The sequence below is a fragment of the Amphibalanus amphitrite genome, unplaced genomic scaffold (assembly GCF_019059575.1).
Source record: "Amphibalanus amphitrite isolate SeventyFive unplaced genomic scaffold, NRLGWU_Aamphi_draft 000941F_arrow, whole genome shotgun sequence".
Lineage (NCBI taxonomy): Eukaryota > Metazoa > Arthropoda > Thecostraca > Balanomorpha > Balanidae > Amphibalanus > Amphibalanus amphitrite.
In genome coordinates this window covers 168-12399 of record NW_024882435.1, presented here as the reverse complement: position 1 = coordinate 12399, position 12232 = coordinate 168, and the positions used below count along the sequence as shown (strand labels likewise).

General features: G+C 50.7%; 1 protein-coding gene across 1 annotated transcript; it reads right to left on the bottom strand.

Moving 5' to 3' along the window:
- Positions 1-794: 794 nt before the first annotated feature.
- On the bottom strand, positions 795-11255 carry LOC122368353 (the record flags this gene model as incomplete). Its single annotated transcript, XM_043342209.1, has 9 exons — positions 795-1168; positions 1512-1680; positions 4706-4815; positions 6693-6864; positions 9051-9215; positions 9499-9657; positions 10057-10195; positions 10390-10502; positions 10928-11255. Coding segments are annotated over 9 exons (1537 nt in total), but the record flags the coding sequence as incomplete, so codon positions are not given.
- Positions 11256-12232: the final 977 nt, after the last annotated feature.

The window sequence follows — 12232 nt, the reverse complement described above, 5'->3', positions numbered from 1 at the left end:
CATCGAAAAATGTTACTTGGGTTTTTTGTTTGGGAAATTACGCTCTTTCCAATGATGTGCATATTGCCGGGGTTGGTCGCGAAATTAGGGGCAATACTTAGAAAGGGCCTCTTTGGGGCCCTCTTTGGGCCTCTTCCTTTGGATTCCCCGGTAGGTTTCTTCAGCCAGATTGAAGAGGGGGCCCAGGAGAGTGTCTGTGCAAATTTTGAAGAAAATCGTAGGGGCCGCCCCATTGGGCCCCAAATTTCAATTGGGTCCTGTGGGCCCCAGGTGGGCCCCATCGAAAAATGTTACTTGGGTTTTTTGTTTGGGAAATTACGCTCTTTCCAATGATGTGCATATTGCTGGATTTTGTCGATGTTATAGGCCTGAAATGGTTGAAAACGTTTATTCATGCCCCGAGGGCATACTCCCGGGCCCATATATTTGAAGCTGTTTTGTTCGGTTCAGGGGGCGCTAGCCCCTTAAATTTGGTACCGTTGCATGTAAAATTTTGTCCTCTTTCGAATGACGTGCATTTTTAGCTGTTTTGACGGCTAGAAGTAGGGTTTTCAAAGTTCGTCGATTGTGCCCTGAGGGCATACTGTTTTTTGGGATTTGTGGCCCCCCTGATGGATTCCCCGCATTTTGGCACTAGGATTTCGATAGAGGACACCATTCTGCACCTCTCCACCAAATTTCAGCGAAATCGTAGGGGCCGTCGATCCCTGCTGAATCCCTGCTGAACCCCTGCTGAATCCCTGCTAACTTCCGTTACATTAACAAACTTGCGACCAGGCAAAAACTAAATATCGAAACTCGTACGTATACCTATGTAAACTGGCTGACAATTATGTTGCCTATTCATCCACTGTGTTCTGCAAATCGCAAGGCACAAATCATACCCTGTCAATGCTGTATCGACTGTCAACATCTCAATGCATCTCTCAGCAACCCTTTATCGCAGTTAAGCCAATCCAGCGTGGGTAACACAAGCCTATGCAGCGCTACACCGAGTTGAGGAACAGGTTCATCAGCACGTCCGTGTAGGTGGCGAGCTGGACCATGCCGTAGGTGGGCTCAGCGGACTGCCCCAGCGCGCGGTTCACCAGGTCGATGGGGATGCCGAGGTTGTAGATGGTGTTGTAGCTCTCCGTGATCCGTCCCACCTCGTCAGGAGCCAGGTACCCTGCCGGAGGGACGGTAGTTAAACGGTTTTATATAACGATTATTTCATAACAATTTATCCTCTCAGATACGATCGTATAGCCAATGGGGAAAGAGGCGTTATACAATAGGTAAGGCACAATCCGCTATCCTACGTCCTCTGAAGTAAAAAAAAACTACTGTTATCCATCGTGGCGTGTGTTCAATTACATAAGCTTCATTTAAATGATTTATTCGAGCCTTCGAGTTGGCGGGCCCTGTCGAGCCACAAACGGGTCCGTAACTGGGCCCTTCGGCCAACAGACCCGGCCAGTGTCGTTTTTCCCGATTGGCGGACCAGCTGTTACGCTCGGCCGGCCGCTCACCTCCGTCCTCTGCGCCGCTGAGGCCCAGTGTGGTGACCAGGTGCTGATAATCCGCCATCCACTGGTCGCGGTCAAACTCGGGGGTCGGTGGCGACGGCGGGTAGGCGGTGTCGTACGGTATCGCCCCACTCTCCGGCCGAGCTGAGTTCTCCGGAACGCCTTCCGGCTCCTGCGGCAGTGTCGGTGGAATGGGGTAGTTTGGGAACGGCTCAACATCGCTAACAGAGACACACACACCATAACAGCGGACTAAGCATGAGTGAGAGCGGAATGAATAAATACTGAAAATTATAGACGCTAGCTTTCCGGAAAAGTGCGTAAGACAGACAGTAAGCCCGTTATTTTGTCGCGTACCTAAACCGTGGCTAAAATATGCTCCTTACGACACGATTTAAATACTAAATAGTAAATTTGATTAATGTTCTAAAATATCACAACAAATATCCAAGCTGGGATTAATGTGGCTTAAAATGATTCCACATGTAAAATAGGAGAGTGAATGCTTCTTCTTTTTTTGTTCCGTAAAGACTGCCGAAACAAGTGAGCACTGCGCGCCGGCTTCAGTAGGCTGGTGGGTAGGCTGTGCCGCAATACCGCCGAACGCCTGTAGGTAGACTGTGCCGCATTACATGGCGGCGGCCGGCGCAGTCTATTGACAGGCAAACCGATTGCCGCGACGATCATTCGGACATGCGCGTTGCACATTGCATATGAAAAGGCTTCATACATGAACACTGGCGGATCCAGGCTTGCGTTTTGGGGGGGGCCAACTCATGCAGGAGCCAAACCTAGGGTACCCCCAAATCCTGTTTTCTCATCGGATTTAGGCCACTTATTTTTCGTCACAGCCCTGACACTATGAATTTTTTTTAACTAAAAAGAAAAATATATAAATGGTAGCCCACCCGACCCATGCCTTTATATTACTTTGTAAACACTTACCATTGTTTTTATCGACCAGTTAAAGGGACCCTCCCACCTTAACATTAGATTTGAGCTGAGATAGCCAAAATGGGGTCCCTGGCTCACAATTACCGGTTTCGGCACGCACTCACAACATCGAGAAATGCCTTAAATCGGAAATATTGAATTTCAAAATTGCAGCATTTTGATTCAGAGGGGCTAATGCTTTTGGATACCCCTCTGAATGTGTGACGTCAGCGGAGATCTAATGATTTTTTAATATTTTACTAAAACGTTTGGTAGCATGCGGTGGTATAGGCTGCTTTGCGCGCAACAAATGCCGCACTTTCAAATAAAGTCGCTAGGAACAGCAGCGGATATCCCAAAAAGTAAACAAAAATAAAAGTCTAATCTCTTGAAAACCGGTGAATATTTTTCGATACAATTTGGTAGATATTCGTTTTCGCCCTTTCTGAACCTAGCGACATCACTTCATGCCAATTCATTAACTTTTTTGAAGGTGGGAGCCGGGAGGGTCTCTTTAACCCGCTTCGAGTCAGTGCTTGGGTCCCTTTGCGGGCCGGGAGGTGGTAAAACAGCCCTGTCTAACTCGGCTCCTGGGCCACGCCCTGATTGAACTATGTTTCATTGTCGTTTGGGGGGGGAAAAACGGGCCACTTTAGGCCTCTGGGAAAGGGGCATGGCCCTAAATGCCCCCTCCCTGGATCCGCCAGTGTAAGAAGAGACCATTGGAGCTGCAGTTGGGTACCTCAGACATCAGGGTACGCCCTCAGATGTATGTATAGGACTCGCATGGAGACCTCTTATGCTCTGAAAGGACCCAAAGGAGCCTGTCTATATGGGCTCCCGGAGATAGACGTGGGCCCTCATGAGCCCGCCAGAGCCCCAATGAGGGATAAGTGAGGGATACCAAGTGCCTGCAATTGCATATTGCATAAGCCATAACGCCTTTACAAATCAATATATTATGCATCAGTGGCAGATCAAAGGGGGGCCACATGGGTCATGACCCCCTTGGTGCCCGGGGGCACCACAGGCCTGTCAGGGGCACCACCCTAGTAGGGGCACCACCAGCCCGCCAGGGGCACCACAGGCCTGTGAGGGGCCCCACAGGCTTGTCAGGGGCACCCCAGGTCTGTCAGGGACACCAGAGACCTGCCAGGGGCGCCGCCGGCCTCGCAGGGGCACCATGGGCCTGTCAGGGACACCAGAGGCCTAGCAGGGGTACCACAGGCCTTACAGGGGCACCTTGGGCCTGTCAGGGGCACCACAGTCCTGTCAGGGCCCAGGGGCACCAGCGGCCTAGCAGGGGCACCACAGGCCTGCCAGGGGCACCACCGGTCTAGCAGGGGCACCATGGGCCTGTCAGGGGCCCCACCGGCCTCGCAGGGGGCACCACCGGCCTCGCAGGCATCACGGCATCACGCAGGGGCACCTTGGGCCTGTCGGGGGCATCACGGGCCTGTTGGGGGCACTTTAGGCTTGTCAGGGGCACCACAGTCCTGTCAGGTCCCAGGGGCATCAGCAGCCTAGCAGGGGCACCCTAGGCCCGCCAGAGGTACAGCCCACCGCTAAAGTAATGTAGGGTTTTACCAAACTCAACGGTTGGCTTTGACTGGCGATTGTTTAATGCGAAGTGATTGAAAAGAAGATGTCAATAGCTAAAGTTGCAGCTGCAAGGGTGACGATACATATAAGCTACATTCAAAGTTTCATTGTAGTCTGGCTAATCGTTCCTAAGCTTCAGAAGCAGAACATACCAATGACTGAAACCCTACATTACTTCTGCTGTGGACTGTACCACAGGCCTGCCAGGGTCCAGGGGCACCACAGGTCTAGCAAGGGCACCACGGGCCTGTCAGGGGCATCTCAGGCTCCCGTGCCCCCCCCCCCTCCCCCCAGATCCGCCAGTGATGCCACCCACGCGAAACACCGCCAACTACCAGCTTCCGCGCCATAAACACGTGCCAACAACAGTCTTTTTTTTAAGGTCGACTCCGCTCGCGCAACTTTTGACTGACCCTCACTGCTACTATATTGCTTCCATATTATGCTGTGGAAAGCTTTACTTCACCAAGTGGCTAAAAACCTCCATCAAGGTATATTTTCTTAGCAATTTTTCTGGCGTTTTGGGGGGGCCAAACAGGCCACTTTAGGCCTTTGGGGGGGGCCATGGCCCCCGTGGCCCCCCCCTGGATCCGCCAGTGTACATGAAGTGCACAATCCACATACACTTTATCTAAGGACGGTTTTGCACTTTTTCTCCAAACCTGGTCGGCCAGCCGCGGCTGGTAGGCGGGCTGGGGCGGCCGGTAACCGGAGTTGGAGATCACCGGAGGCGGTTCCTTTGGCCGTCTCGGACGGTGGTTGTTCCCGATACCTGAAATTGTGTCTCGAGTTTCAATTCAGACGTTTCCAGGGCCTATTTTAACATGTTAACTGGGGGGGCAAATGCCCCCGCACTCAACAGAATTGCCCCCCTAGTCGTCGAGATTTGCCCACTATAAAAATGGGCATAAAGGAACAGGGTGACAAACATACTACGGAACTACTGTGACTTGTTTTGCAATGGATATCAAATGAGTCAGTCTGTAAGTAATGACCAGTGGTGTATCTAAGGGTGGGTCATATGGGTCATGACCCCCACCCTCTTGGGGCCCAGGCCGGGACACCACAGGCCTGCCAGGGGCACCACCGGCCTGTCAGGGGCACCACAGGCCTGTTGGGAGCACCATCAACCTAGCAAGAGCACCACAGGTCTGCCAGGGGCACCACAGACCTGCCAGGGGCCCCACCAGCCTCGCAGGGGCACCACCTTGGGCCTGTCAGGGGTACCACCACAGGCCCGCCAGGGACACCATAGGCCTGCCAGAGGCACCATAGGCCTAGCAAGGGCGCCACGGACCTACCAGGGGCACCAGAGGCCTAGTATGGACACCACATGCCTGGCAGGGACAACACCGGCCTCGCAGGGACTGGGACACCTTGGGCCTGTTAGTGGCACCACGTGCCTGTCGGGGACACTCCAGGCTTGTCAGGAGCACCACAGTCCTGTCGGGGCCCAGGGGCACCACCGGCCTCACGTGGACACCACCGGCCTCGCAAAGGCATCATGGGCCTGTCAGGGGCACCACGGGCCTGTCGTTGGAACTTCAGGCTTGTCAGGGGCACCACAGTTCTTTCAGATGCACCGGCGGCCTAGCACCATGGCACCATGTTTGGCCGAGGTCGCGATTCGGCGTATGTCGCCTCGCATTAGCCGCGCGTTTGCAGTCTTTTCGTGGTTTCAAACGTTCAAACATGGGATATGATGTTGCTCCCATGCATTAGGGTGGGTGTCAAGATCACCGGAAGGTCAGGTCAGATCATTTACCTTTGATGACCTCGGTTCACATTTTCGAGTTTTATGTTTCAAGGCTAGTTTTTGGAGCTGAATTCGAATTAAGCAACCATTTGACCATTTACGAAGTAGTTTTGGTGCCTTCGTAACATGTTACGAAGCTGTCAGAGGCGGTTGCCACCTACTACGAATACCCGGCAAAACCCTTACTGGTTGACCTGACCTGACCTGACCTGGCCTAAATGCATGAAGACATCATCTATGATCATAACTAACATGATATTCGTGATCAGCACCCCGAAAAACCATAGCAGCCACTCTTTACGACGCTCTAACAGGTCCCGATTTTCCCGACTTTTGGGTCAATGACCTGACCTGGAAGGTCAACCGATGACCTAGGACCTTAAAATTGGGTATAATCGGCTTCCTTTCATCACGGGCAACACGGTCGTTTTTTTCCGCGAAGCTCTAGCTCGATCAGGGGCGAAACGGCAAGGGGGAGGGTCCATTGTCCAACGGACCCCCCCCCCCCCTATACGCTCGCTACTGGAAACACCAATACGGGCGAGGGTTAATGGATTATTAAAGACAATTTTCCAGGTTGCCCCCCCAGTCAAATTCCCTTAAAATAGGCTCTGGACGTTTTTTATCGGTACAAATATGTACATCATTCAAAAGCAAACTATCTGAATTTCTTATCCTACTTGTTTCCAACACCTGAAATTATGCCTCGAATTTCAGTGCATCCGTTTCTTTATCTGTACATACAAATATACATCATTCAAAAGCAAAATGATTTACTGCATTCCTATACACTTCCTGATCCACATATTATTATGTTAAACCACTTGAAGCATTTGAAGCATTTAAAGCAATTGATATTCCTGATGTCTTCCCACTATTCCGTCCCCACTGACCCTGAATACTACCGCTGGCCCGGCTGGCGCCCGGTGAGGCCCTACCCAGGTACGCCGTCAGCTTGTCGATGTCACACAGGCCGTTACCCTGTTTGTCTGTGGCCGTACACAGCCTGGCCAGCAGCTCCTGTGGCATGTCCTCCAGCCCGCAGCGGTGCAGACCCGTCTCTACCTATAGGGGATACATAAATAATAGTGATTGTTCTAATTGAAAGTCCCAACCCTCGGATACTCTCAGCTCAGTTCCGCCTGTCCAGTTTTGTGACGTTTTTACTATATATGAGATATTAACCTTACTCTCATATTAGCCAAACGATATAAAAAAAATCAAAACGACAAAATACAAAATACTGAGGCAGGGCCGAAACTGTATTTTGTATTTTGAATTTTTATGTCTTTTTAAATTTGTATATCTTTTGGCTAACATAAGAGTAAGGTCTCTTATCTCTTATCTCTCTTAACCCGGCAGTTGCTGGGGTATTTCGCCACCCACCGTTTGCTGGGGGGGGGGTGGCGTTAAACGCCCCCAGCCGATAACTCGAGAACCAATAGGCGCAGCGAAACGCACGAGGCGGCAAACGAAAGAGCGCGACGAGACGCTTCAGATGAGTATTTTAAAGTTGAATTTTGAGGTCACAGGTCGGGTCAAGGTCAGGTCAAACACCTGAAATCGGGCTTTCAGTAGCATGGACTTCAGGACTTCGCAAATCGCAATGGGCGCCTCTCGCCATAAACTCTGTCAAAACGGTGCACAATCCATCTTATAAGGCCTACAATAGTGTCAGCTCCATGTAGGGGTCAGTCAAGCATAGGTCAGGGTCAAGGTCAGGTCAACCGGGTAGGCACATATCCCCGAAAATCAAAACTGATATTCGCAGCCTGTGACACATGTTTTATATGTAAATTTGGGGCGTAGAACACGATGGTGACATTCCTTTTATCATATGTCTACGTGTCTGGCTCAAAAAGTTCAATTTAAGAAATTCATGTATCATGGTCGTGAAGTAGTCACGAAAAATTGCCAAGATTTAGTTCAAGATTATGGAAAATGCGGAACGATAATCAATAATCGAAGATAGCCATTTGATTGATCATGGTATTGGCAGTCTAATGGCGTTTACAGCATGTCTGTATGTCTATTCTGTGATTTTATATGATTTTTTGAACATATGCCGTTTTTGGTCGAAAACTCAGAAATCATGACGTCACTAAAACCTCGATATCTCAAAAATGTTCCGACCGATTTTTTTGAAACTTTGTCACAATAAACTTTCAATCAATTCCCTACAGGTACCCAAAATTTGGCGCGCCTGCGGCGCGCCGTTTTTATGCTATGGCCCGGCAAAAAAAGTGGGGGCGTTTAACGCCCCCCCCCCCCCCCCAGCAACTGCCACTACGTGGATGTTGTAACGAGCCTTAATAAATAAATAAATAAATAAATAACTCGCGGGTTAACTCTCCTCTTATCTTATCTCTTATAATAGTCACAACGTCTCTCAAAACTGTGCTCAAACCCTTTGTGACGTTTTGTTAATTCTTAAATCTAAGTGACCGAAGCGACACATTATAAGACCACTCGTTAGGCGGTACGGGCGGACATCGATAGCAGCGCCTCTATCGGTCACTAGGGAAAGCTGGGCTGTAGGCGACGAAATACCGGCTTACTTGTCACAAGTTAAATAGGTTTATAGACATCCGTCTTGTGAAAAAGTTGAACTTTTGCCTTCAATATTTCTACAGGCAATTTTAGAAGTGCTCTCACATAGATTACAAAACCGTTTAAATTATTTTATTCACTTCAAGCCTTCCCTATTGTTCTTGATGATGCAGGAACTATTTCTAATTAGTGTTTCTAGCTAAGCAAAAGAACATATTGTGCAAACGACGAAAAAAGCATAAATGGAAGATTTTAAATGCAATTTTCTGTAACAAATAATGGTAAATCTCTACACATCAAGGAAAAGGTGCATGCTAACTGATAATTTAAAGTTCTTGGGGCCAGTTGGTTTCTTCTTTTCTTACGTCGCCCCAATGGCCGCGAATACACTTGTGATAACGCCTATCGTTTTAGCCACTTTTACCATATAAAAGTAAAACGTGAATAAAATCGTTCTCATCATTCTAGCTTCGTAAGTATTTCGCTTAAAACGTCTCTGCTTCCGATGGAGGGTAAGAATAACAACCGACTTATTCGGAAAGAATGAACATATGGTGTTCTACCTGAGGCGCTTCAGACGGTTCGCCCCTATATACGTTTAATTTATTTAAAGTTAATAAGTGTTCGCGATTATATAATTTATTTGGCGCATTAGGCATTTATTACTTTTATATCCCGGTGAGAGGGTCAGCACACCTCACCTGTTGTGTGGACAGGAAGCCATTCCTGTCGCGGTCCAGGTCATAGAAGGTCCTGCTGAGCTGGTCCAGGTCCAGGGGTCGAGGTTTCAGGTAGGCGGCCAGGTCCTCCTTCAGCCGGGAATCGTCCCGCTCAGTAAACGCACGGCCGAGCCGCGGAGCCGGCGCCTAAACGGAAGGTTTTTTAACGTTTAATTATTTGATTATTATCAGTTAATTTCAATCACAAAAGAATGATCGTCGCGTATATACCTACATGACCCATACTACTGCATTAACACAAGACCACTCCCTAGAAAATTGCCAATGATGTCCCTCAATTACCGTACCAATGATCCTCAGTTACCGATCACTTGGACAGACCAATTACAAGTCAGCGCACTTGTATAGCTATTGGCCTCCCATGAGTGCATAAGGTAATGTAGATTAGTCTCTCCCCTGAGGCGGCTACCTGCGCTTTCGGCGGCGACTGTCCCTGAGGCGGCACCGTCCTGCTCGCCTCCAGCCGCACCGAGCTCAGATACTGGATCAACTTCTCGTAACGAACGGCCTCCGACGACTCGGAGAACTTTGTCACCAGACTGTCCTCCGCCTCCGGAGTCAGCGTCAGCTGCCGGCAGCGACATCGGAACATCGGAACCTCTTTTAATCTATTGCGTGAATGCTTATCGTTCCTTCATATTATCATTCGTCGCTCTCTAATACGGGTATTATCGCTCGCACAGGACTTTTAACTCCAGAATGGTTTTAACCGGTCTATTATGGCCCGGTCCAAGATGGGTCTTGTGTGGTCCGGTCCAATCCGGTCCGGTTCCGGTGTGGTCCCTTGTGGTCCCGGTGTGGTCCGTACCTGGTGTTTGTGCAGGGTGTGCCGGAGGTGGCTTGGTGTCAGCACGCCTCCCGATCCCGGTCCTTGTGCGGTCCCCTGTGGTCCCTGTATGGTCCCCTGTGGTGCCGGGCCGGTGTCGTTACGTATGGTCCCGGTCCCGGTGTGGTCCGTACTCCGTACCTGGTGTTTGTGCAGGGTGTGGCGGACGTGACTCGGTGTCAGCACGCCATCCCGGTCCCGGTCCAGAGTCCGCAGTTCGTTCAGAATCCGCTGCACCCGCCTCTCGTGAAGCAACTCAGAGCTACGGTACAGCTCGTTTCTGAAACCATCAAACGGCCACCCGGATACTGAAATAGCGAGTGGTGAATACGAATAGTGGGTGACGTATGGTGTTATTCTTCATGCCAAATTTTTCCAAACGTGTGCCGATAAAAATTGTAGCGTTATCGTTTCACACTTGTGCATTAACTCTGTTGTGACGTCTACCGATCACATATTTACTGTTTAGCTTACTTGAGCGTGATTTCCTGGAGCTCGCCCAGCTTCTTGAGCTGTTTGCTGGAGCTTGTTGGGGTGATAGGAGGTAGCACCGAGAAGCTGGCATTCATAGCACCGCCGGTTACATCCTGAAAACATGCAAAGAGCATCGCTGGGTGCAGACGGACTCACAATGGCTATATTACAGCGATTATACGGCCTATTATGAGCTTATTTTTGGCACACACCACATGTTTTATTACGCTTATGAGCATTGGATAAAATACAAACAACTAAACTTAGGTTGCATTACTTAGACTCGGCAGCCCTCTACCTAAGCCTACCCTCTACCTCTACCTCTACCTAAGGATCGCGTCCCATCGGGGATGCGCTTCTTCGCGTGGAAAGAATCGACTGCAAATGGCCCGGTTTAAAACTTCAATCAACTTAGCACCCCGTTAGGGCCGCTGGAGCTATGTCTTTACGAACGACGTAATGCCTCATTATTAAAATGCACACGAAAATAGGTCACAGGCAACTATTGAAGGACTGCTGCATGCGGCCGTTCGCCTACCGAGGTGCGGCGCGGCGCTGATCGGGAGTAGGTGACCTCCGGCTGGCGGGCGCCCACGATACTCTGTCCGGCGCCCTGTGCCTGCGGCGGGTTACTCGGTGTGACCTGCGGCCGGCCGGCAGTGGTGCCCCCAGCTCCGGTCACCAGTCGCTCCGCCGGCACCCGCTGCGGACTCTCCGCCGGCGGTGGGGGACGGTACTGCGAGTTCGCGCCGCCGCCGCTAGGTGTCACTCTGATGGTCGGGTTCTGCTCCACCCGCACCTGGCTCCGGAGCGGGTCGGCCGATCGGCTCGGCGGCGGCCGGTACGCCTGCTGCAGTCCGTTGTCTCTGCGGTGACAGGGACACGTGCAAGGGGCATGATAGTCGGTGTGTTTTCACTAACACTGACACCAGTGATGACAGGATTTTTATCAGGATTAGTTATTATCGGACACAGGTAGCGCCGACAACGTCCACACCTGTCCATCGACCCTGCACAGGCCGACGATCAATCCTCATCGTCACCATCCGTTTGTATCATGGCATAACTGCACGTCGGCAAATATTGCCCGAGCGTCTGTAATGACCTCGAACTTTCGTACGTACGTATGCCGTCGCCGCCGTAAGTAATGTGTGCGCGGAACGCAGAGCCTCGCCTTAGTACCTCAGCGCAACACTGCCCATTGCCCCAACTAGGACTGCAATGGCAAATGTTATGTCGTGAAGGTGATGGATACTGATGATGTGGCGCCTTTATGCCTAAACGTGAATGTAATCGCCCGCCTACGGCTGTTGTTTGTTTGCAGGAATTCGGGTGGTCGCCGGTGGATGCAGGTTGTCCAGGGTGATCGGTGGGACAGGACAGTCGATCGTTGCCAGGTTACAGACAGACCGGACCAGGCCATGATCCGAACACCACCTGCTGCGAGCAGCTGTCAAACTACGTCAGCAGGTACCGGTCGAGGGCAAGTGTCAACAAAGGTCAGCATCGGATGTGACAGCTTACGGCATAGCAGAGTGAAATGTGAACTAAGGTCGGGTATGAGGAATTAGTTAGATGGGTTAGCGTCTAAGTTTCGTCAGACCCAATACCATAGGCGCGGGAGCCGGGGGGGGGGCAGTGGGGGTAGCTTGCCCCCCCTAACTCTGGGGCCGTGGGGGCGGTGCCCCCACAGCTTTGAGACGGAATACCACACTTTTTTTGCAAATGTTTCTTTTTTTGTTGAAAAAGCCGAGGGGTGAAAAATAAGTGGCCTAAAACCGGTGAGAAAACTAGATTTGGGGGTACCCTAGGTTAATCTCTATTATGGTGTGCCCCCCCAGTC